Here is a 27,166-nt window from a genome sequence, read left to right on the forward strand (position 1 = left end):
TTCCTTTTCCAGGCCGCGGCCCGCCCTGCCGCGTCGTCAGCCGGCCACCTCCTCCTCTCACCGAGGGTTTTTCAAGGAATCGCTTGGGATTGGATAATCGGCTGGGACTGGATAATCGGCTGCGGCTGCGGGGCCAGGACGCGGCATCATCACTTCCTGTTGTGGGCAGGCATTTCCTGTCGCTGCTTGGTAACAATGGGGAAGATAATGGCTGCCTGAGCAACGTCTCCGAGCAGGCGCTGGCTAGAGGCGGGTCTCGACCAGCGACTCATCGGAGGCGGGCTTGAGAGCTGCGGCAGGGGAGGCGCGCAGGAGCCCCGGCGGCGGTGGCGGCGGCGGCGGCGGCGGCGGCGGCCGAACCGACCGAGTCGGATCCCGACACCAAAACCGAGTAAGTGAAGCCTTGGGAAATGGATGGAGAGCGAGAGGAAGACAGCGAAGCCCCATCTGCTGCTTTCTCTCAAAATGGCCTGACTGGTGCATCGTGGCGGAGGCTCAACGCCGCCTCCGGACCCCAGGCACCGGTTGCTGCGGGGGGCTCCGTGGCGTAATCTCCGCTGCCATTTTAGCTGGGTGTATAGTCGACAGGCTTTTTGAAGAAGGGGAAGGAGGTAGGTAGTACTTCCTCTCCGTGGCCGCGCGAGCCGCAGCTGGGGCCCTCCAGAACCTTAAGAATTTGGGGGAGGCAATTTTCGAATGTTGGCCTCAGGCATGAGAATCTTTGATCGTCTTAGGTTTTCCTCTCCTCTCTGGAGACTTCCTTCGCCGCCTCCTCCTCCCCCTCTCTTTTACATGGCGGGCTTGGGTTTAGGAAATGGGGAAAAAATCAGGCTGCTCTAAGTTAGATGCTGGGAACTCTTGGGCCTTTAGATTTCCCAGGATTTGCAAAACCCCATTTTGAGCCTTCTGCTTCTGCAGGGCACTATCAATTAGGCGCCCCCTGAGGCCACGATGACATCTTCCCGGAGGATCTAAGACAAATGTGGTTTACTCCTTTGCTTGAATAACCCTGGCGTATCCTTTGCCGGATACCACTGCACGGATTCCCCCCAAAAGGGAGGGAAAAGCCGTTGCGTGTTTGTTGTTTTTCCCTGGCTGAGGGTGGGAATTGGGCCAAATGATTTTGAAGTTAATTTCCGTTCAATCCGTGCACAACCCAACCCCTCCCCCCTCAAAAAATGCCTAAGGGTCTCGGCTTCTGCGGGCGGTACCTGCCACGTACGCCATAGCTTTAGTAACTAGTATTAACCGGTTGGGCTTCTGCTTCCTGAATACTCCGTCCCTTTTTCCCTTATGCTGATTAATTTCAAGATGGAGGAGACAGCCACGTTCCTTCCCTAGACAGTTTCACCATACTTATTCCACAGGTTAGTCCGGGAATCTGAGGCCTAGCAGGCTTGTCTATTTAGGTCGTTCTTTCGTTTTGCAGAAAGAGGAAGCATTTATATTAGGTTGTCATTCAGTCTTAGCAAGGCCCCACAATAATTATTTTTTTGCTGGAAATAAGGAGCCCGCATTTCCTGAATCAGAATTAACCGCAGTGGCTTTGGATGATTGAAAGGAGGAAGAAATAAACTACTACTAATCATTTTTTTTTAAATGCTTGTCATTATTGAAGACAAAATACACTTATCACCCCATCAGGTACATTATGTCCGTCCTGGCTGACTTGCGAGCAGGCTGGCACAGTTATCGCTGCCCCAGAATCAGTTTTCTAAGTTGTAGAAATAAAATGCCCAGGAAGACCAATCTAAATATTTTTAAAATTTTATTTTAGGATACTCTTCTCTTACTGAAAAAGTGTTTTTCTTTAGCCTAAGATGTCCTGATGATTTTTCATACTTTAGTTCCTGCCTTAGGCTAGTGTAACGTACCAAATAAGTTCTTGAAAGTAACTGTGAGAATCTGAAAATAATTACTGATCTGATGCGTAAAAGCCCATTTTAAGTAAGTTTATATTAAAAGGTAGATGGGCTGTTAGCCTTTAAAAGATATCTTCTATCTAACATATAAGATTGTTGGTTCCCTCTGACCTTCTTAGTCTCCCCAAATATCCTAATACTAATGTGGAATTAGGTTGAATTATGGTGGGTGTGTATCTAAAATACATAGGATATGTAATTTTTAGGATGTGTCTGTTTCAAAGAAAATGTCTATCTTATAAAAGAGGAAGAATAATGGATTCTTTTTTTTTCTAGAGCAGAGAGTGAAGAAAACTAAAATCCAGTTTATTGTATACAATACTATGTCATAACAGTCAGGTAATTTTATTTTTTGTTGCGTCTCCTGATGATTTATGTGTAGAATGCATGTTTAAAATATTTATTCTGTTTTGGGGTCCCTGTAATTGAATGGGCTTCTTTGATATATGTTAGTTGGTGTCGGGCATTCTTAATGGTCAGAATGGGTGTTTTTCACTGGGAATTCAAAGGGTAGTGTTTCTGAGTAGCTGGAACCTCATTAGTGCTCTGTCAATTTTCTTCTTTTAAAATAATGTCTAAAATTTACCAGTACCTGTATAGAACGGAAAGAACAAAATAGAAATTTGCTTCCTTTAATCACTCTTGGAATGGGATGAGTATAAATAAATAGTATTTAAATGTTTATTGAATAACTAAATGAACTAACAGTAGACTATATTACAGGAATATAATCTCAAGTTATTTTGTGTGACATTTGATATTTTTGCTTCAAGATCCGAAAAGTCATAATATATAATACTCTAATTGATATCAACCTCTTTCATCATCGTTGTTAAGGTAACCACATAATTTATTGCCCTAGCTAGGATGCTTTTAAGAGAAAAAGGAACATTATTTTCCTGGACAACAGGTGGAAACCAGGATTGTCTCATGCAAATTAGGATGGGTAATTAGCCCAAATTCATAATTAATCTGTATTGAATACTTATGTGCTAGGTCCTGTGCTTCACATGTGTGATTTTGTAATCCTTACAGCCAAGCTTCATGAGGATGTTACCTGTTTTACAGAGTAACTGAGACTCAGAGGAGAGATTAGATAATTTGTTCTCTATTAGATATTTTGTTCTCAAAAAGCTAGTAAGTGGTGGGAGCCCCCATTTTAACCCAGGTCTGTCTGATGCCAGAGTCAATAAACTTTTATGTCCTTAGACTTGTTATTAGAAATGCAAAGAAAATGAAAGGTTGTAATAAAAAAAATCTATAGGTTAAGTTGCATCTAAAACTTCTGTTAACACTCGAAGGAAATTTGCTTTATGAAGCAAGTGAGACTTATCTAACGATTGCACTCTCTTTTTCAGTCTGTCAGGGTTCTTGTTTCAGCTGTTACTGCCTGTAATATAATTTGATAAACAATTTAACATTAAAAGTGGTTTTAAGAAGTAGCTTAATAATGAAGTGATATCTAGAAGTGTTAGGCTGGTTGGATATATTTTTCATGTTAGTGAACATGTAGTGAGGCCTTATATACAGTAGATCAAATGGGACATTTGCATTTATCAAATTACAATGTGTGTATTTCTTTTTCTGTAGCTCTAGTGGATTGGGAAATAGCAAACCATTCACCAACCTCCTGGTCCCTTGATTTACCATAGAGTGGATAACAAATTAGAACATGAAAAGTCCTCTGTCAAAACCAGACCAATGAGATGGTAGAATTTTGGGCCAGTGCCTAGGACTGAGACATGTTTTTCTTTTGTAAATCTATTTCCATAACATTTCTTTGCTATACAGACATTTCCAAACCTTATAGCCCATTGATTTTTAAAAGTATCCAGTTTACATGATCCTTTGACATTTTGTGTAAGAAAGCAATAACACTTCTATTTTTTTCTTTCATTTTTTTGAAATAGAAGTTTCCCAGATAATAAAGCAATTTATTTTAGAGGTAAAAATCTTGACAATCTTAAACAGTTTGGGAGTATATTTGTAAACTTGAGGTTTTGCTGTACATAGTCTTATATTTTGGGTTTCCCTGGTGGTTCAGTGGTTAAAAAAAAAAATCTGCCTGCCAGTGAAGACGTGGCTCAGTGCCTAGGGTCGGGAAGATACCATGGAGAAGGAAATGCCCACTCCAGTATTCTTGCCTTGGAAATCCCATGGACAGAGGATCCTGGCGGGCTGCAGTCCATGGGGTTGCAAAAGAGTCGGACATGACTTGGAGACTGAACAACAAATTCTTGTATTTTAGTGCTTCAGCTCAAGGGTTTAATTTTATTAGTCAAAATATCACATACGTATGTTTGGAAGACTAATATCTGTAGATAGTACATGTGTGTATATAGATTTGTGGACTTACTGCAGTAATTTCACAGGAGCAGTTTGGACTGCTATTACAGCATTTGCATGATGATGAACATGATCCATTCTGTGGTGGGAAGGAGATATTTGTGTTCAGTGTTTTCAGATTTTTCTGAAATGAAAAATGGTCTCTTTCCTCTTGCGCTACATTTGATTGTGTGAAGAAAGGGTTTAACTCGTAATTACATTTTTCATTTTGTATTGACCACAGTTCCTGTTACTGTCAGTTACATTTGAGGTCACCTTATAATTTATCCAAACTGGGACACTTTTAAGAGTGAAAGAAGGCCATATTAATAATCACTGTAAGACAGCAGTTGTAGACTGCTACTCATATGGACAAACTGGGTATACATGGTCACCTTTGTCATCATTTCTCTGTAGGAGCTCTGGTTCAGAAATCACAGTTGTCAGTGTGTTTGGTTCTATAACACAAAATTATTTTCCTCAGACAATATAGGAGTCATTTGTGTAGATATTTTTCAGTCACGTGATTTAAAAATAGTTCATTTTTGGTGGAAAACTTCTATCTTAAAAAATAGTACTTATTTGCTAACACCAGAATTGGCCAGTAATCAATGACTTTTGCATTAAAACATTTTAAAAATAAGCGCATGAGCCTTTTGGGTTTTTGAGTCATTGACTTCTTGCAAATAATGAGAAATCAGAATTGAGTTAGTGTGCATAAGACCAAATGCTAATTTAGTGGCATAGCTTGATACTAAAAGAACATGAACTGGGTAATTGAAGATTAAATTCCGTCTTAAGTACCTGAGTGAATTGAAATGTCATAATGGGTTTCTTTTTAAACTAACTTGTTCCTGTGAATTGGCAGCATTTGGCTTGGTCTCCATCCTTTGATTTGTTGACGTTCTTAATATTCTTTTGATTTAGCTGTTTTAGAAGGTGGTTGTCATTAGAATTGTTTGTGAGCTGCAGAATTCCTGCCTAGAGATTAAACACATGCTGAATCCTTTTTTTTTCCTGATGTCCTTTTCAAGTGATAAAGATAGAATACAAGTGAGGCTAAGCTAACATTGCCATGCACATATTTTATAGTCTCATACTGCTCTAGTAGTATCAGCAGTGGCAGAAGTTTTAGTACCATCCTCCCATAGGCCAATAATGGAAATAAATTGTGTGGGTGGTGAGAGGTACTGTGTAGTAAGGCAGTGAAACATAAACCCTACCTTATTTTTTAAAGAGGAATGCTTTGTATTTGTTTTTTTAAAAATAAGATAGTCATAAAAAGAGAGAGAAGTGTACGAGTGAAATAGCAGTGAGAAAAGCACATCTTTTAAGCTTACATCCTAGTTATTCATGTTGTTTCTTGACCTTTATTTTTCCAACCTATATTGTAATGTGATGTGGGTTATATCATAGTCTGGATTCTTAGAATTGGAAAGGTATCTTGTAGATAGCTTAATCCAGTACACTAATACTGATGGAGATCCTGAGATGCAAAAGGTTAAATAATTGGCCAAATTCACATAGTTAATTTTACAGCCAAGACTAGAACCTAGCATCTTCTCTTTTTTCATTTTCACAGAGCTGAATTCCACCCTGCTACTCAGTCAGCCTTTGATTTGTTGGCTGCAAATGCTGTAAAGTTTTAATCATTATTCTATATAGGAAAAATTCCCAACAGTTCTGCTAACTACATATACAATGGTATTTTATATCCAGACCTCAAATTCAGTAGTTCTTTGTGACTTGGCTTTTTTTGTTGTTTTTAACTATATTAAGTATTTTTCATTTTGATGATGGTATTATTGACCTGACATTTTCTTTATACACAAGACTTGCGTTTCATTAATTCTCATAGGCTCTGTGAGGTTCTTAATGAAGGAAAAACTGTTGCAAACAGAATAATGCCTGCCCTTTTTTCAGTATGACACATTTTTTATGTTGAGACCTATGATTTTTTTTTTTTTGGCGTGTTGTACTTTAGGACACTATTGAATTTTGTAGCTTGTTTGAACACATCTGAAAGGTGACAATGCCCAAGATAACTTCAGTAGTTGGTTGACATTAGGTTATCTTGATTCCTCCCTCCTGTACTTTCTGATTTTGAAAAAGAAGTGATTTCTTCCAGACTTAATAGATGTGGTATATTTTAAAATTGATACTCACACAACCTTTTGAATTTCAGAATTCATTTTTTTATGTCTGTTGTTTTTTAACTCTATATTTTGGTGCCTTAAATCTTAATTGATGGAGTATGTCCATTGAATATAGTATGTGTGCTTATATTTAGCACCAGATCTCCTCACCCATTAATACTGAACAGTATGTTTTAAGTGACTTTTTGCCCTAACGTCATAACAGAAATACATGTTTTAAAGATTAGTGTACGTGGGTTAGGAGAATTAAATACTTACGGCAGTGGTCAGAAACATAGTAATGTGCATAATTTATATTAATATATGATAATTACTATAGAAGAATTGAAATCATTAAAAATGCTTTTAAAATTCTCAAGGTGAATAAAATCTGCTTTAAACTCCCTAATTATAGAATAAATCTTAAGTTGGTTTTCTTGCTGGCTTTTCCTCCCCGGAATTAAATTTACCTGACACAGTCATACAGTTACTGACCAGATGAGTAGTTTTTGAAATGACTGGGCAAATTTTCTAATTTGGCTACTTACTTTCCAGGAATGGATTTGGCTGTATTGGCATACAGTACCCTGAAAGAAATAAGGTTAATAAAATATGCTATGCATCTGAGGGGCAACTGTATTTAAAACAAAAATACTAAAAGTTGACTTGTTTAAAAAGAAGCCCTGCTGGGTTCATACTGCTTATAAAAGATGTTTTGTCATTTTGGAAGTTTTCATACCAGAAGTGAACATGAACTAAGTGAAAGTAATGAATTTGCTCAATCATGTCCAACTCTTTGTGACCCTATGGACTGTAGCCTGCCAGGCTCCTTTGTCCATGCCTCAGGCAAGAATGCTGGAGTGGGTTCCCATTTCCTTCTCCAGAGGATCTTCCCAACTTAGGGATCAAACCTGGATCTCTCACATCGCGCAGAGAGACTCTTTACCCTCTGAGCCACCAGGGAAGCCCCAAACATCAACTAAAAAGCTGATAGTGAGGTTGAATACATTGGACATGCCTGTGAGGATTGAAGGAATGTATTTTTAAGGTATATGGTCTTAGGATATATTGGGAGGCAGTTGACCATTTATTGAAAAGTTGACTGGATTTGGAATCAGGAGACCTGGATTTAATTGCTGGCTCTTACCATTTACTAGCCTCATGGCCTTTGGTAAATCACTTCCTCTCTCTGTGCTTCTGTTTCCTATCTGTAAAATAGAGTTTGTGATTCCTACTTCATAGAATTGTTGGAAGGCTTAAATGAAATATAGGGTGAAAGGGCTGTATGAATAGGGCAATGGATATTGCTTTTAACTAGGAAGAGACCTAAGTGATTTAAAAACAGTTACACATTTTTTCTCTTAAGTTTTATTGGTTAAGTTTTCATAAAAATAAGTTTAAAGTTGACTGATAACTATATTTAATCCAAACTTTCTGACTGTACGCATGAATATTATAACTCAGTATAAGGTAACTGAATGAAAAGATTTAAAATTTTCTCATTTATGATGATAGAAGGAGCCCAGAGGGTATAGGGATTCTTTTTTTCTCATACCTAATTTAGACTGGAAGTGTACCACAATGTTGTTCACCACAGAGTAGAATCTATAAATGGTAGACCCGTTTTATTAACACGATCTTTTCACACCAAAATGGAGAGAGATCTGTATTTGATCATTTGAACTGCAGTCTCCTGACATCTTTGGCATGTTTTAACTTTCTGAACTTGTGATTTAGAATTATTACATTTTTTCATGTTTTTACCACTTAGGTAGTGAAGGCACTGCTTAAAATGAGACCAGACTCACTGGGTGTATGTTCGTAAGATGATTTTACAAGGCATTTGAAGGCATTGCTTACATTCAAGATTTCCTTTTTTTTTTTAATGTAATTAACTTCTAGTCCAGTGGACCTTGGCAGGTGTTAAAGCTGTAACATTTGTCTTGCCAGTGCTGGAATCTCTTGACCTCCACTCCCAACGCAGGCAAATGCAGAATAAAGCAGAAAGAATGAATGCTTTGGGCAAAAGTAGGGAAGCAAATAGGCTTTTTCTCTCCCTGTGCCTTAATCAACTGCAAGAAACGAACAGCATTTTATTTTTTTTTCCTTGATAAGAAATTACTTTAATAATTCCATTTGTTGTTCAGTCACTGAGTCATGTCTGACTGTAACTCGATGGACTGTAGCACACCAGGCCTCCCTGTCCCTCACTATCTCCTGGAGTTTGCTCAAACTGAGGTCCATTGAGTAAGCGATGCCATTTAATCATTTCATCCTCTGCTGCCCTCTTCTCCTTCTGCCCTCCATCTTTCCCAGCATCAAGGTCTTTTCCAATGAGTTGGCTCTTTGCAGTAGATGACCCAAGCATTGGAGCTTCAGCTTCAGCATCAGTTCTTCCAGAGAATGTTCAGGGTCGATTTCCTTTAGAATTGACTGGTTTGAGCTCCTTGCAACCCAAGGGACTCTCAGGAGTCTAGAGCACCACAATTTGAAAGCATCAGTTTTTTGGTGCTCAGCCTTCTTTACAGTCCAACTCTCACATCTGTACATGATTGTTGGAAAAATCTTAACTTTGACTATACGGCCCTTTGTCAGCAAAGTGATGTCTCTGCATTTAATATGCTATCTAGGTTTGTCAAAGCTTTCTTTCCAAGGAGCAAGCATGTTTTAATCTCGTGGTTGCAGTCACCATCCACAGTGATTTTGGAGACCAAGAAATTTAAATCTGCCACTGCTTCCACTTTTCGGACCAGATGCCATGATCTTGGTTTTTGTAATATTGTTTTAAGCCAGTTTTTAACTAATTAATTTAATTAACCCAAATTAATTTCTTGATCAGTTTTCTATAGTACATTACTATATTTCTAATTTTTTCATGTGAATAAAACATTGAAGTTGAAAAAAGTTTACAAGAGTCTCACGTGAATATTGTCTTAAGGGAAAAGAAGCTTAAAGTTTAGAGCTTCTTAGGACTTCTGGACCATTTGGCCCAATATTTTTCTTTTTTTAGCCTAGGAAATAACACTTTATTAATACAGTTTCTTTCCACAGTCCTTTCCAACTCCATCCATTTTAAATGGAAATCTATACCTTAGCAAAAAACATGGTGTGTTCTGTTTAATGAAGCCTTGCCAGTTTGATTGCAATTTTGAAATAAATGTGTTGCAAGGATGCCATGTGGGGGAAATAATTTCCTTTATTTTCTCTGGTGTAGGCAGGGGGAAGGGAGAGCAGCATGTTACTATGAAAGTAATAGTAATTTGGATTTGTTTACATGTTACTTTGTGTGTCTCATTGTTAAAATTTTGAATTAAAAAATAAACCAAAATAAAACTCCCTCTTGAATAACCCAGCTTCTAAACTCATTAGGCAGGAGCTATTTAGGATTTAGCAGTCTCCAAAATCACAGTGTTGAGAGGGTTTTGAATAGAGGTATGATTTTTTTTTTTGGTCCCTAGTTTCCATGTAGGAAATATTAGAATTTCTAGGTCAAGGGTGAACTTGAAGATTGGTGATTGTAATTAAGAATCATCTATTCCGTGTGTTTTTGTAGAGTATTCACCATTATCTTCCCTAGTGACTCAAAGGGTAAAGAGAGTCTGTTTGCAATGCAGGAGACCCATGTTCGATCCCTGGGTGGGGAAGATCCCCTGGAGAAGGGAATGGCAACCCACTCTAGTATTCTTGCCTGGAAAATCCCGTGGACTAAGGAGCCTGGCGGGCCCCAATCCATGGGGTCACAGAGAGTCGGATATGACTGAGTGACTAACACTCACCTCACCCTCACTGTTATTATTTTACTTTAGAAGAGTGTAAAGGGGATTCATAAATACTGGGTTTATAGAGCAGAAACAGTATATTGGGAACACTTCAGAGCTGTTTCCATATGTGGAGTTTCTCTAGCTTACGAACAAATTCTTTAAAGCTGCATGCATTGTCCCATATGGTAACCTCTAAGCACATGTGGCTACTGGACACTTGAAATGTCATTAACTGGAACTGAACTTTTAATTTTTTTTTCATTTTAATTAAGCTAATAAACAATGTAATTTTTTTCCATTAAACCTGACTTTTGTTTCATTAGGACTACATTTCACTTTAACCATTGAAAATTTAGCATCCAATTTGAGATGTGCTGTAAGTATAAAATACATACCAAATTTCTCAGACTTAGAATTTTAAAAAAGAATATAATATATCTCAATATTTTTTATATTGATAATGTGTTGAAGTGATCTTTTGGATCTGTTGGGTAAATAAGATATTGAAAGTGAAAGTGGAGCGTGAAGAAGTTGGCTTAAAGCTTCAGAAAACGAAGATCATGGCATCCGGTCCCATCACTTCATGGGAAATAGATGGGGAAACAGTGTCAGACTTTATTTTTGGGGGCTCCAAAATCACTGCAGATGGTGACTGCAGCCATGAAATTAAAAGATGCTTACTCCTTGGAAGAAAAGTTATGACCAACTTAGACAGCATATTCAAAAGCAGAGACATTACTTTGCCGACTAAGGTCTGTCTAGTCAAGGCTATGGTTTTTCCAGTGGTCATGTATGGATGTGAGAGTTGGACTGTGAAGAAGGCTGAGCGCCGAAGAATTGATGCTTTTGAAGTGTGGTGTTGGAGAAGACTCTTGAGAGTCCCTTGGACTGCAAGGAGATCCAACCAGTCCATTCTGAAGGAGATCAACCCTGGGATTTCTTTGGAGGGAATGCTGCTAAAGCTGAAACTCCAGTACTTTGGCCACCTCATGTGAAGAGTTGACTCATTGGAAAAGACTCTGATGCTGGGAGGGATTGGGGGCAGGAGGAGAAGGGGACGACAGAGGATGAGATGGCTGGATGGTATCACTGACTCAATGGACATGAGTCTGAGTGAACTCTGGGAATTGGTGATGGACAGGGAGGCCTGGCCTGCTGTGATTCATGGGGTTGTAAAGAGTCGGACACGACTGAGCAACTGAACTGAACTGAACTGAAAATTAGTATTTAAAAAATGTAAAAGACCTTGTGAGGCAGGAAGTGACACTAGTGGCACAGGCAAATGCTGTGTGCAGAGACAGTTGAAAAAAATTGCTACCTGAGGTAGTCAGTAATAGCTTCTTAGGTGGTAAGATTTCATTGAACCTTGAGGGGTGAGTGAAACTGGGGAGAGATTAAACGGAGGGCTGAAGGGAGAACATTAGAAGTGTGAAGGTAGTAAAGTACAAGATGTTTTGGAGGGAAAGGATGGGGCAATATAAGTGAATTGGTCTTGTTAAGAAAATGTTATAACAAAATTGTGTCACTGGGAATATGTGGCTCAGTATGACCCTAGACCCAGAATTGGAGAAGGCAGTGGCACCCCACTCCAGTACTCTTGCCTGGAAAATCCCATGGATGGAGGAGCCTGGTAGGCTACAGTCCATGGGGTCGCGAAGTTGGGCACGACTCAGTGACTTCACTTTCACTTTTCACTTTCATGCTTTGGAGAAGGAAATGGCAGCCCACTCTAGTGTTCTTGCCTGGAGAATCCCAGGGACGGGGGAGCCTGATGGGCTGCCGTCTATGGGGTCGCGCAGAGTTGGACACAACTGAAGCAACTTAGCAACAGCAGCAGCAGACCCAGAATAAGGAAACCAAGGGACTGTCTATCCTTAATGACATTTTAGTCCAAAGGGTCTTTTGAAATCAGTCTGTTCAAACTCCTACCTAATATCTAGCCTCTACTTGAATACTTCCAGAAATTGGTAGTAGCTTACTTCAAGAGACTGGTTGCATCTCTACTTTTGGACAGTCTTATTTGTTTGACTATTAAAAGACAGAATTATTTGCTTTATATTTCTTCCAGCTCTTGGCTCTAATTTGACCCTGTGGTTTGCTCTCTTATATGTTATAACTCCAAATATTTGAAGGTGGTAATTGTGTCCATTTTTAGTGTTGTCTTTGGGTTAGACATTTTCAAGTAATTCAGCCATTTATTTTATGGTATTCCCTGGCTTCTCACCATCTTAGTCACTCTAGATATTTTCTAGATGTTTGTCAGTGCCCTTTTGGATGTATTTTTAATGTTTCAAATACTCTACATGTAGTCTGAACAGCAAGTAGCATTGAGACTACTACCTATTTTTATCTGAATACTGTGACCTAGGAAAGGTTTGTCAACCTGTGACTCCAAGGTTTCTTAACGGTCAAGTCAAACATGCTTTTAACTGAGCTTTTGTTAACTAAAAACTTCAGGTCATCTTCATGTTGCCAGGACAGGTCCCCCTCTCCCCATCAGCTTGATAACCCTTAAAGTGTTTAAAGTAGCACATTTACCATCATTTTTGTTGATTTCCACTCATCCTCACAGCCCACTGAGAATTCAGGATTTTTTTTTTTGATTATATACATCTTCATTACTAACTCCCAGCATTGAGTTGTCTATAGATTTGGCTGGCATGTCTTTGACTTGGTTCTTTTCAAAATGCTTAAGACTGGGCTCAGTCTTTGAGAGTGGTATTCAGCAACTGTGAATCTGTTAAATTGTATTGTCATCAAGCTCCTTGCTGCTCAAACTGATTCTAGGATTAGCAGCGTCAGCATTACGTGAAGGCTTACTTAAAATGCATGCTCTCAGGCCTCACCCCCAATCTACTGAATCAGAACCTGTATTTTTACAAGATTTCCAGGTGTTTCGTTTGTATGTTGAAGTTTGAGAAGCATGGATCTAGCCTATATTTCTCCATAAAATAGGATGCAAAAACTTTTCAGACTCTGTACAAAAACCAAGCCAGACGTTTCAGCAGTATTATCCTGATGCCTCTATCAAAAAGTTTCTCAACCTTGACTGTGCAGTGGAATTACCTGCAGAATTTTTAAAATGTCGCTGTCTGGCCCCAGAGAAAGCTCCTCAAGTGATTTTAATGTGAGAATCTTGTAAAGCAAGTTCTATGTGAAAGAAGACTATGTAATGCAAATGAGGTTAATTTGACAGTGAATTCCACTTCTGGTGTGAACATGTTTTTCTACATGTTTGCAATATATCTGATAGTCTATAGCAGAATTCCATGCGCCACCACTCCCCCCAGGTTTTGTGCCAGATTTTGCTGTGTTATAGTTTATAGACGTCACTTTCTTTGCAGATTAGATTATCTGGTATTCCCTGTTCTCTGATTTCTCAAAGATTGGAAATTTTGCAGTTTGGATTTTGATTTTTTTTTTTCTTTGAGAAACTTGGTTTTTTCCACTACTTCCAGTTGGAAGATGATTCTCCTTGCTGAATAAGATAGAAGTTGAGTGCCTCTATCTACCATTTTCTATTACTATACCACCTGTACCAGAGGCTTAGTAAAAGATCTCATTCTTATTTCAGATTTGTTTTTCAAAGCCATTTAAAAGCTCTTTCCCATACTTTTGAAAGTTTCTATTCCTTGTGGGCTTTAACCTCTGACACTATTTTTAAGACTTTGTGCCATTCTTGTAACAGTCCTTGGTATGTGATTTTTCTATTATCTTTGATTTCTGTCCTTCAGATGTCAGAACTTATCAGAAATTTTTGCCTTCTTTGAAAGCTTTGCATTCTTAAAGCCTTTCAACCCTACTGAGTTTTCAGTTTTTAGAAATTATTTTCAGAACTATTTATTGATCTATTCCTTCATAAGTGGACTTGGTCCTTTCATGTTACTACTATTCAGAATATTAACTGCTTAATATTAGCCAAGTGTGATTTCTTTGATTTGGGAAATTATGGCTGAACTTTCTTTGTGCTTTTCTGTATTTTTTTTTAATTAACTGTGTTCTATTTATTACCAATACTAAGTTGTAGAAAATTTTGGCTTGTTTTTTTTTTCATTGCCTGGTCCCTATAACGTTAATGGGTGTTTTATTTAACCTGTTGACTTCTACTCTTACAGTTTCAAGTTATTTAAAAAACAGCATCTTTCAGAAATTTATATAGTTTAGTCTTACCAAAATTGAGAAATCTTAGTTATGAAATTAGGAAACTCCAAAAATATTAAGGTCTCTCTCCCTTTTCCCTTTCCTTGAGATAATTCATCTTGTTTGTTTAAAGAATGATAGACCTAAGAATAATGATAAGAAAAACAGTGGAGAGCCAGATGTGCCCATGTATAGACTAAAATTTGTTTAGACTCATCAGACAGGTAGACAGTCTTCTTTGTTTTTTTAATATCTGAAAGATGGCTTGTTTTTATTTTTCTCTAGTATTGACATAAACATCCAGATACTTCATGTTTTGTGTGTTGGATTAAATCCTAGTACCAACATAGATTACTGCTTTTCCACAAATCAGATTTTCACATGTTTCTGAGTTAACTTTTGTCATTGTGAACTTGAGTCAATCTGGGGTTGGAAGGAAAAGAATATTCTATATATATATTTCCTAGGGCTGTACAAATAGTGAGTGACAATTAAGTTTTGGCTAATTTTATGTACTATCCAGAGTAGGGGTTGACAAACTTTTTCTGTAAAAGGCCAGATAGTAAATTTTTTTTCACTTTGCTAATCAGAATTGAATATATTACATAGTTATTTATATAAAAAGAGAGAAGCCAAATTTCCACAGTTTTTCTTGATGTAATAATAAATGAGTACAATGTTTTATAATACAGGTCTACTAGTGAGAAGAATGGTATTCTTTTTGGTAGGATAACATTTTGCTTAATTGGGGCTAAACATTCTTTATTATCCGAATCATTTGCAGATGTCCATTTACTGTTTTCTGATTTGAAATGAGATTTTACAAATTTCGTTGTTGAAAATGTCTTCACACATAAAAGTACGCTATCTAATCAATATATAAGCGTATGATTTTAATTGTAAATTTGCCCAACTTGATATATTTTTGCTCTACACATATTTTTTTTAACCACCATTTCAGTTGTAACACATTTTCACAGATTCCACCTCAGGTTGTGCTGAATTAGTGTTTCTCAGCTTCTTTGAAAATGTTATCACCTGTAGTTAGTTGTTCCATGCAAACTATTCAGAGACTACTTCTTTAGTTACTTCAAACTCCTCAAATAACTTGACTATAAGTGAATAGTATCGGTTATATTTGTCAACTCGTCAAGAACCAAAGGGGACTACTCATTTGCTTCCTTGTTTTTCACTTGATGATTGATATATCCCAGTATCGTCACTTTTTGAGCAACTGTTCTCATTAAAAGGCTAATAATCTTAAACCAGTTTATTTTCTGTGGACTATTTGTTTAGCTTCTGCAGTCAAACACAATTTAGCTAACATATCATTGATAAATGTCTTTCCTTGCTTAGCCAACAAATGAGCCACCTAGAAACTTACTCTGGTTGAAGCTTCATTTTTTATTTTTGTGAGGAAATATTTTGTGATATTTGTTTTAAATTTTCTAATTTTTCAGACCATAGGTTTCCTGTGAATTGAAAATACTATGATGAGTGCTTAGTCTAATAATATTAATGTATATTTTATTATTTTAGCACAGGTACAGTTTCAGTGTCATTGCATTATAAATAAAATACTTGCCATCTACTCTAATAAAATAATCCATATCCACTGTGCCTTTAGAGATGGTACTCAGTGTTCATCAAGTTTTACTGGAATACAGCTGTACACGTTCATTTACATATTGTCTGTGGGCTGCTTTCTTCCTATAATGGCAGAGTTGAGTAGTTGTGACAGACTATGTGGCACTGTCACTGCTTTGCACTGGTGATCTGTGCACTGCAAGTCACGGTGATGCAATTATAACTTGACAGCATTTCAAGTGCCATGCTTATACTGTAACATTTTTCTAAATTACCAGTGCACACTCATAGTATTAAATGGAGAAAGTGGGCTTGACCATTAGCATTTTTAGAACTTCTATTCTACATGTCATATCTCTGTGAGAGGCAGTAGAGCATAGAGAAACCTGAATTCAGATTGTCTGGATTCAGCTTCTGGCCCTGTTACTTGTTAGTTGTGTAACCCTGATTAAGTTATATAACCCCTCTATACTTTAGTTTCTTCATCTGTAAAAAAAAAAGGAATAACAACAACAACAGTGTTTGTGCACAGTGTCATTGTGAGGACTAAAAAACAAAAGCAATTACAGTGCCAAGAATTCAGTAAGCTGCTTGGGTCTAACCTTGTTGAATAGACACCGTTCAATTCTTGCTACACTGCTGAATTCTTACCTGTATTTCTCTAACCAAACTTTTCTCTGGACAAGTAGCTAAGAATTTATTTATTTGATCTCATACAATTTTCACACATCACAAAATATTCTCTTAGAAAAACATTTAAAAGTATAACCATTCTTAGATCTCAAGGAGAAAACATAGTCACCAGGGCTAAGTTTGGTCTATGGGCCATAGTTTGCCAACCCCTGACCTAGTCTTTTCCTAGTATAACAAACAGTGCTTTTCAGTGTTTGTATTAGGAAGTTTCCATTCATATGAGGTCTTAAAATTCATGTCTCAACCTGAATTCTGGATTTTCACACAATTAAAACTGTTATATAGAAGATATACTGACTTTTGTTTTCAAGAGTAATCTCCTTTCTCCTTTTAGATAATTTTCCACTTGTTCATCAAGATGGAAAGCTCAGATTGTAACGATAAAGGAAGTGGTGATCAGTCTGCAGCACAGCGCAGAAGTCAGATGGACCGATTGGATCGGGAAGAAGCTTTCTATCAATTTGTAAATAACCTCAGTGAAGAAGATTATAGGCTTATGAGGGATAACAATTTGCTAGGCACCCCAGGTATGCAATGTGTAGTTTAAAGATTTATATATATATATAAATTGCTGGTCTTTAAAAAAACAGCTGTTTTTTAAAAAAATGTTTTGTTTACCATTGTGAAGTATGATTTTAATACCAGGGATATAGAATGAAATTTACTGCTGTACTTATTACTTGATATTATTCACTCATATTTGGAATTATCCTATGTCAGGATTTTTAGTGAGGAATTATATTATGAATTTATAGTAAGCTGAAGTGAAAAGAGTGGAGCTGAACAATCTTTTTGTTATTTATCTTTATTTAACTCTACTAGACAGTGGTCTGGAAGAGCTAATGGGAACTTTGGTTCTTAGGACCTTGGGTAAAATAGTCAGTTATTCAGAAATTTGTGCTTGGTTATTCTTTTTTGTCTCATTAGGTCCCATTTGATTCTAGTTAAAATTCGTTATGTCACTTCCTCCTCATTTCTGTTTAATTCTATTAACGTTTGAGTGATTGCTTAAATTTTAAAAGGTAAGGCATTAGTGTGGTTATTATGAGATGGAGTGTATTTTGAGCCAGGAGTACCAGACTTGAGTCAGAATACCAGAGTTGGCATTCTTGCCCTACTATATATTAACGAATCAGCTCACTCACTCTGAGTTTCTTTGTCTTAAAATGCAGATAATATCTATCTCCCAGAGTTGCATTTTTGAAGAATGAGATATTGTATGCAAAAGCATATTGTAAACTGGAAAGGAATACAAATAAATAAAAGTTGTAATGTCATGCTCTCAAATAGGTGAATTTTACTCAGGTTCCTACTCTTTGGTTGTCATCTCCAATGGATAAGTCATTGGATTTTATTTATAATTTTGCAAATATTTTAAACTGTTCTCAGGTGAAAGTACTGAGGAAGAGTTGCTGAGGAGACTACAACAAATTAAAGAGGGCCCACCACCACAAAACTCAGATGAAAATAGAGGTAAGTTTTTCTTGGGAGAGGGGTGTAAAGGATGAAATGGATAAGGAGCTTCCTATGATAAATGTCAGCCAAAGATAATCCAAATCAGTAGCACAAATTAATTTGGTGTTAAGTAACTGCTCATAAAAAGAACTGGCATTTTCTTGATATTTGGTGAGAATGTTAACTTTTTTTTCCTGCTTTACCTGTGGGATTTTTGAGTGTTAATTGGGATATAGGAATGTCCTGTCTTAAATGTGATCATTTTTCTTTATTTTCCACCTTCATTGAAATTTCCCTGTACCCACTGAATTAGTCCTTCCTTATAAACCTGACTTCCTCACCAGCAGAAAGGTTGCAGTCTCTAATCTGATGGTTCTCAGTCAGGTATAATGTCTGGAGACATTTTTGGTTGGGAGTTTGCTGTTTGCTCTAGTGGGTGGAGGTAAGGGATGCTGCTGCTGCTGCTACTGCTAAGTCACTTCAGTCGTGTCCGACTCTGTGTGACCCCACAGATGGCAGCCCACCAGGCTCCCATGTCCCTGGGATTCTCCAGGCAAGAACACTGGAGTGGGTTGCCATTTCCTTCTCCAATGCATGAAAGTGAAAAGTGAAAGTGAAGTCGCTCAGTCGTGTCCGACTCTTTGCAACCCCATGGACTGCAGCCTACCAGGCTCCTCTGTCCATGGGATGGAGTGGGGTGCCATCGCCTTCTCCGAGGGATGCTGCTAAACATCCTAAAATGCACAGCACAGCGCCCACAACAAAGAATTATTTGGTTCAAAATGTAAATAGTCACACTGTTAAGAAATCTTGTTCTTACTCAGGTCTGGTGTTTCTCCTTCAGGGTGAAATATGATAACAATTAGGTTGTTGAATGTGCTGTATATGTACTATGCTAGGTTCAGACTCTTTACTTGTTCTGATCTCTAATTTCATATTAATTTAAAATCTTGGTAACATGAAGAAGTAATCTTGTTTATATTTTTGCAATGTCTAAAGCAGTCCTATAGTTTTTAAATGTCTTGTATTATCCAAGGCACTTAAGTCAAGAGCCCAAAGAAATGTTATAGGCTAATAAAAATCTAACCAAAAAAATGCAATTTGAACTAAAATACTAGCCCTGTACCTCAACTGGTGTTTTACCTTATTTGATTATGTTAGTGTTTTGACAGTGGACTGAAAAAAATGTCTTCTGACAGTCCCCAGTGGTACACTAGGCTCTGTATACAATGCTAAAAATAGACTTCCTCCCAATTCCCTTTTTAAAAAAATGATTTAAATTTCTCTAGGATTCGCTTGCTGTTTTAAAATGGAATTGAAAGTTTCCTGCTTTTACTTGCCAATCAGTGCAGTATAGTTTAAAAAAATCTGTAAATTGAAATTTGTTCAGAATGTTTTTCTGTTAATATGAAGTTTCAGAGTATAATTTCTTATTTTTAATAGTTCCTTTTCTCCCCTCCCTGTTTAAAAAACAGGTGGAGACTCTTCAGATGATGTATCTAATGGTGACTCTATAATAGACTGGCTTAACTCAGTCAGACAAACTGGAAATACGACAAGAAGTGGGCAAAGAGGAAACCAATCTTGGAGAGCAGTGAGTCGGACTAATCCAAACAGTGGTGATTTCAGATTCAGTTTAGAGATCAATGTTAACCGTAATAATGGGAGCCAAAATCCAGAGAATGAAAATGAACCATCTACAAGACGTTCTAGTGGAGAAAGTATGGACAACAACAGCCAAAGACAAATGGAAAATCCACGATCTGAATCAACATCTGCAAGGCCACCCAGATCAGAACGAAGTTCAACTGAAGCATTAACAGAAGCCCCACCTACCAGAGGTCAGAGAAGGGCAAGAAGTAGGAGCCCAGACCATCGGAGAACCCGAGCAAGAGCTGAAAGAAGTAGATCACCTCTACATCCAATGAGTGAAATTCCACGAAGATCTCATCATAGTATCTCATCTCAGACTTTTGAGCATCCTTTGGTAAATGAGACTGAAGGAAGTTCTAGAACCCGGCACCACGTGACATTAAGACAGCAAATAAGTGGACCTGACTTACTAACTAGAGGTCTTTTTGCAGCTTCTGGAACAAGAAATGCCTCACAAGGAGCAGGATCTTCAGACACAACTGGCAATGGTGAATCTACAGGATCAGGCCAGAGACCTCCAACCATAGTCCTTGATCTTCAAGTAAGAAGAGTTCGTCCTGGAGAATATCGGCAGAGAGATAGCATAGCTAGCAGAACTCGGTCAAGGTCTCAGACGCCAAACAACACCGTCACTTATGAAAGTGAACGAGGAGGTTTTAGGCGTACGTTTTCACGTTCTGAGCGAGCAGGTGTGAGAACCTATGTCAGTACCATCAGAATTCCAATTCGTAGAATCTTAAATACTGGTTTAAGTGAGACTACATCTGTTGCAATTCAGACCATGTTAAGGCAGATAATGACTGGTTTTGGCGAGTTAAGCTACTTTATGTACAGTGATAGTGATTCAGAGCCTAGTGGCTCAGTCTCGAGTCGAAATATGGAAAGGTCAGAGTCACGGAATGGAAGAGGGGGTTCTGGTGGTAGTAGCAGTTCTGGTTCAAGTTCCAGTTCGAGTCCTAGTTCCAGTTCCAATGGTGAAAGTTCAGAGACTAGCTCAGAGGTATTTGAAGGCAGTAATGAAGGAAGCTCATCATCAGGCTCATCAGGTGCCAGGCGAGAGGGTCGACACAGGGCCCCAGTAACATTTGATGAAAGTGGCTCTCTGCCCTTCCTTAGTCTCGCTCAGTTTTTCCTCTTAAATGAGGATGATGATGACCAACCTAGAGGACTCACCAAAGAACAGATTGACAACTTGGCAATGAGAAGTTTTGGTGAAAATGATGCATTAAAAACCTGTAGTGTTTGCATTACAGAATACACAGAAGGCAACAAACTTCGTAAACTACCTTGTTCCCATGAGTACCATGTCCACTGCATCGATCGCTGGTTATCTGAGAATTCTACTTGTCCTATTTGTCGTAGAGCAGTCTTAGCTTCTGGTAACAGAGAAAGTGTTGTGTGATTAAGGTCTGAACTCTCAGCTACGTAGCTGGTATAGTGATGGGCAAACAGGAATCACTTGCTTTCTGTCCACTTTTTGAGTGGTGCTTAAATGTAAAGTAGCAACCAGAATCGAGTCATTGCTTTCTGAATGAGTCATTGTCCTTTCTCTAATTTCTGTTCCAAAATAAAAGGAAATATTTAAAAGCAACATGTTAGGACATAAAAATCTGACTTCAGTATCAGTAATTGTTATTACTGATGATTTATCATATACTTGTCAGTTTCTCCTTTGTTATCTTAAAAGGTCTGCCTTAGCAATGACTCTTACCTGTTTCATATTGATCTTTAAAGTTTCATATGCCATAGGAAAGAGGGGTGAAGGAAATTCCCAGTTTAGACTCAGTTACAGTACATGTTGCCTAAGTGACTGCTTAAAGCTATACCATTCCCAGTTATTAGTTGGCACACATTCAGCTACATTCTGAATATCATTTGTTCACCTTTCAGACAAGGTGATATTGGACTTATCAGTGTAAATAACACTAAGATTAGGATCTTCTAAGTGTATAACTGTCTTCTAAGCCCATCACTGTGGCACACTGTAGAGTGAGCTTATAGTTTAATTGAGATATTTATCTTGTGGAAATATTAAAAAAAAAAGGCCTATGCTTGTGTAAGTGAAAAAATCACATTCATTTGTTTAAAAATGTAAAGCTATTTTGTAGAGGCTCAGTACTTTTTCCAATGCACTGTTGTATTAATGCATTAAAAATTGTAAAGTACCATGCTTAGAAATGAAAAAACTGCTTTTTGTGAGCCAACATAGTAAAAAAAAAAAACCACACACACACACCAAACAAAGTACAAAGCTGCTTTTGTAAGTGTGTAGATGTAAGAGCAGAACATATCTATAATATTTAATGTATGTGAACAGCTACTGTGACCTGCAAAGGAAAGGACAGAGTATGGATTTAGGCGGGAAATGAAAGAGGGAGTATAGAGAAAAGCGCTTGGAAGAACTTAAACTTTTCATGAAGACAGTAATTCCACAGACGTGAACTGGTTTCACATGGTGAGATCCTTGGCACAGTATTCTACTTGAGCAGATGAAGCAAATTTGGCAGAGTTTTGGTTTAAGAAAAACAAGCCACTACCCCCTAGCACAAGTTACATTGATGTTTTTGCAAGTTTGCTTCTCAAAAAAAAAAAAAAGAATGGAGGAAAGAGACTGTAAACCACTTATTTAGCATAAGAATTGAAGTTGGCACAGATATGTATACTAGTAGGAAAGTCTCAAATTTGCATTGTTTTTGGTATTTGTTATTCAAGGTACCAGTGCACACTTGTTACTATCTCTAATACAGACCTAATATCTCATATCTAAAGACAAGATGAACTAAGGGAGTTTTATTTTTTGTGGAAAGTGAGTCGTGTTGGGTTATTTGAAATTCTGATTTTAACTGTGCTGCCCATATTTGAAGATGAGAAGGCTGACTGGGATATGCACTTTATGTTGTTTCCTTAGTAAGCTTTGTGAAGAACCCCAGTACTCTTGCCGACTTTCTCTTGAGGCTGGTTGGGGTTAGAATTAGTCTGACTGTGGAGGACTGTCTTTTTCTGGGAAATGCTAGTGGGCCCAAAGAGGGATTGAACACATCCTTGGCTCTTAACAAAGTGAGCTGATTACCCAGGTGTGCATAGTCAGATGCTCTACACAATAAACAAATCTGCTTTAGAAATTCTCTGGCTACCTTAACTGTTACCAACTCAGCTGTAAAGATTATTTCAAAGCTCATTCTTTTATATTTTCCTCTGGCTTTCAATCCTACCTAAGTATCAAGGAAATTGTAAATATGGTAGTTGTTTACTAAGGATATGTACTGCTCTTGCAAGAAAATAATGTCCAAACAAAGCTTCACTTATTTTTTTTTAATATAAGCAGATTTTACTGTTTATGGCGCTTATGTAATACATTTTATCTTTCTAAAAAAATTGTCCATGTAAAAGTCAGGATTCGTTTATATTTGTGAGCCTCCTTGTATCCTTTACTAAGGGTGTAATCTACGGTTTTCAGATCTGCAGGGTAGTCCTGATTGGCTAAAAACAAACTCATTTTCCTCTTGGTATAAAATGTCCCATTATAATAGGGGTGTTTATTTTAAATAGTTTAAAAACAACTGCATCACATTCTAAGCATAAAAGAAAGTTATTAACAGGTACCTTCCTAACCTCCCAAGATGTATTATTACTCATTTGTGAAGTATTAAGAGGTAACTCATGAAGAATGCTGGTTATGAATGTAGATACTGAAGCTATTCATAAACACTGGAAATAGAATTTTAAGTTTTTAGCCTTCAATGCACATATTGGACATGTGCATGTGAAAACCTTTTTCAATAGCACTCATTAATTTCCATTGGACTGTGTAGAATGGATACAAATATTTTAGTGGAATTTGCTACTTGATTATTTTTTTTTTTGCAAGGTCCATGACCAATATGTACTTACTAGTATGGACATTGAAGACAAGGTCATTTGTAGGTGTCAGATGTACAATGGAGAACAAAAATCTTTTTTCTCACCTGCATCCAAACAACTGTTCTCTTGAGGGAGTATTTTCTTGCAAAAGACTACATTTCATTTTGTACCTTTGCACTTTTTCTTTATTACAGAAAAGTTCTGTCGTGAAGACCTAGTTTGAACTTCATGCAATAATAGGAACAAGAAAAAACAATGTTGGGACATGACATTGTTCAAAGCATAGGGAAAAAGTACTAAAAACGGAATTTTCTTGAATATTTCAGATTATTTTTAAAAATTCATTTACTAGTCTGAAACGTTTGAGGTGTTTAACTGCAAGCAGCTGATGTGATTGAGATTTTATTAGTACTAAAAACAAAATTGAGCAAGTTAGCTTTAAAGTTTGCAGACTTCACCAACACTAGATAAGCCAAACTGTTAATTTGGAATATTTGCTCTAAAAAGTGGTGTTTATACCTTAGTGGTGTTAATAGAGGGTGGGGATTGACAAAAGTGTTCATGTTAATGTTGGAGTATAAGTAATCAATTGTATAAACAATGACAAAAAAACATTTAGCACCAGGATTGTGTATGTGTGTGTATACATGAAATCTCTAAAAACATGATCATGGGAGTTCATCCAAAATTTAAGGTTAGGAAACTGTTACAAGTGTTACCTCAAGTAATCCACCCCCCCCACCCCGCCGAAAATATGTTCTTTCCCTGCCAAGTATTCTCTCCTAATGTCAATGTCTCAAATTATTTTTATGAAGGGTTATCACTTAATATGCTTTGTATTTAATCACCTGCTTCTCAGATGTCCATGACATGAAATGGGGCGGCATCAGCCCTAACTTTTCAGCAGTTCTCAAAATACCCACATAATAGGAAAGTAAATGTTGCAAAATGCTTTTTAAGAAGCCATTTTTACAGCTTGGTAGAATACAGTGGCACCTTGTGGTTGTTTTTGATACTTTTAAAGATGGAAGATATTTTTATTCCCCCCTTTACTCCACCCCTTTTCTTTGCTGTTTGTGAACAAGAAACATTTGTAATCTGCCTTATTTGAGTTTTTAAGTTTTACCGGCTTCCCTGTCAGATATATTACCAATACTAAATACGTAGAAGCCACATTTGCAGGCACTTTTGTCTTATAAGACTATGCTGATTGCTACTTACTAAAGTATACTGTACCTTAGTAATGCAAGAGATTGATAAGGCACATGTTCAAATGTCAGGCATTTATTTTCCCTTAATATAATTCTTTAGTATATGTAATATTCAATAATGGCTTCCCTGATACCTCTGTTGATAATGAATCCACCTGCAATGCAGGAGACCCAGGTTTGATCCCTGGGTGGGAAAGATCCCTGGAGAAGGCAGTGGCAACCCACTCCAGTATTTTACCTGGAAAATCCCGTGGATTATTCAATAATTGTTATTCAGCAATATTCAGTAACTTGTAATTCATTAATGAGTAAATTGTTCACTTTTGAAAAAATAATTTGAAAATGTAAATCAGCTTATGCTTCATTTGGAAAGTTAAAATGCAAGGTCCAAGTAACTAGTATTTCATTTATTTTTAAATTAGATTTTTAGAAAGCAGCTAAGAAACAGCTATGAGTTATATACCAACCCTTTACATTTTTAGCATTCTGAAAAGAGTGCTTAACTGGAACGTTACTAAAATAGGAATATTGGAACAAGTAAGCAATCTCACTTGATTTGAGTAACTCCATTTTGTATCTAAAATGCAGTATATTTGAGCTGATGGAATGTTCAAGGAATAACAAGTTTATATCAGTTTTATGATTATTTTCATGTCTACATAAGGTGTTCTAATTCAAATTTCAAGAAAATAGGCACAACCTCCAACAGTCTCAAAATCACCAAAATACTTATTTTTGGGTAGGATTTGTTTACTAAAGACCCCCAAGCTTAGATTGACTGATATCTTAAAGATATGCAGTGAAAGTGAACCCCATAATGTATGACTGTGCCTAGTTATTTCAGGGTTCCTCTATCAGTTCCTCATATTGCAGATTTTTCTTAATACCAAGATATGGCTGAACTGGCTGCCCAGCCTTAACTCTTTTCAGTGCCCCTTTGCTAACATTCTTTGAACTGAGTGATTTGTATGTGTTTTAACGTCCAATGTTTGGATTTTACCTCTTTATAGCTCCATTTGTTCCAGGTGCTGCTTTTAAAGATGTAGGGCCATGTGATCAGTATCAAGTTGAGTAGGTACGCAATTGGCCTGATTATGTATCTGTGCCTGTTTTGTCTTCTCCCAAGAAGAGCTGCTTTGGTATAGATGTTTACTTAGATTCAGATAAAGAACTGGGCAGCCGTTTTGGAAAGCTTTCTGAAGCCTATAAGAATCTAAAGGGGTTTGGAGGGGGAACAGTAACAAAGGCGGCCTTTATGTCTTTGAACATGAAGCACATAAATGTATGTTCTGTAAAGACTATAGTGATTGTTATACCAGGGCTTCCTGACCTCTGGGAGAGACTTTCAGAAAAGCAGAAAGGAGCACAAAAGTGAAGTGAATTTGGTTGTCTTACTTTATCTGGTTTCTCATTTTCTTTCAATTTAAAGCTGAACATAACACCCTTTTCCAATATCTATCGAGCAGACTCCTGGTTGGGAAGCCCTGGAGTATTAAATTTTGAGAATGTACCCAGTTTCCTTTTTTTTTTTTTTTTTTGTACAGTGCTTTCTTTACACCTGCTAAAAATTAACTTGTTTAAAGCAAAACAAGACCTTGAAAGGTCATATTAAAGCTGGTTTGATTATTAATAGTTATCTTTTAGGAAGAAGCTTTTTCCCTATGTAAGATGTCATACTGCAGATTTAAAATATAGACTATCAATAAAATGCATGAAGTGATCATTTGTGCTTGATCATCTCTCCTTGGGTTTTTCTTTTAAAAGAGGAATCTGATAAAGATTCTGTTGGTTTACACCAATGTCAGATAGACATGGTTTAAAAAATCATGTAGAATTACAGTGCAACCTTGATTTTGGTTCCCCTCACTGTTTGAGTGTGGGCAGGTTCTGGTTTATGAAATAGAACTTCCATTCTGTATTATGTAATGGCTTAATCTTTCAGTGGTAAAATAAAAGATTAAAGTCTATTCGTATATAAGAATCCTGGAAACATTTGTGTAAATGACATTTTAAGTAGGTGCATCTTTGATGTTTCTTGTATTACTATTGACCCGATGACTCCCTTGCTTGACCTCTGTAAGTATAAAGACTTGTCTAGGTGTGCATGTGTACTCAGACAGCTTTTGTCTTCCATTCCTACTTCCAACCTTTCACACATGTTGCTTAAACCCCTAAGAGTCTTTGTTTCTAAGTCATCACATTCGGATATGTGGATTTGACTTCCCCTTAATACTGGTATTCATTTAACTAATAGTGAATTTTAATCATAGCTTCATTTCCTCTAGTGCCTAACTGCAGAATCCTATCATTGGCATAGGAACACGGTTCCTTGGAATTTTGGAGTGGTCAATGCTACTTTGCCTCATACCCTCCCAGGGTTTTACTTTTAGTGTTGTTCATGATTCTGTTTGTAGCTCAAGAAT

General features: G+C 37.3%; 1 protein-coding gene across 5 annotated transcripts; it reads left to right on the top strand.

Moving 5' to 3' along the window:
• The first annotated feature begins 176 nt into the window (after positions 1-176).
• RLIM (ring finger protein, LIM domain interacting) lies at positions 177-26,477 on the top strand. 5 transcript variants are annotated; one of them, XM_018043853.1, is made up of 5 exons: positions 177-391; positions 2,199-2,261; positions 16,898-17,090; positions 17,953-18,036; positions 19,494-26,477. In XM_018043853.1, the coding sequence occupies exons 3-5, from the start codon at positions 16,922-16,924 to the stop codon at positions 21,071-21,073; spliced, it is 1,833 nt and encodes a 610-aa protein (XP_017899342.1). In that variant the 5' UTR covers positions 177-391; positions 2,199-2,261; positions 16,898-16,921; the 3' UTR covers positions 21,074-26,477. The 5 variants fall into 5 exon arrangements, with proteins under 5 accessions (XP_017899342.1, XP_017899343.1, XP_017899341.1 ...); XM_018043852.1 differs by lacking the exon at positions 177-391 and adding an exon at positions 401-1,367; XM_018043855.1 differs by lacking the exon at positions 177-391 and adding an exon at positions 401-611.
• Positions 26,478-27,166: the final 689 nt, after the last annotated feature.

Source organism: Capra hircus, assembly GCF_001704415.2.
Source record: "Capra hircus breed San Clemente chromosome X unlocalized genomic scaffold, ASM170441v1, whole genome shotgun sequence".
NCBI classification, from domain to species: domain Eukaryota; kingdom Metazoa; phylum Chordata; class Mammalia; order Artiodactyla; family Bovidae; genus Capra; species Capra hircus.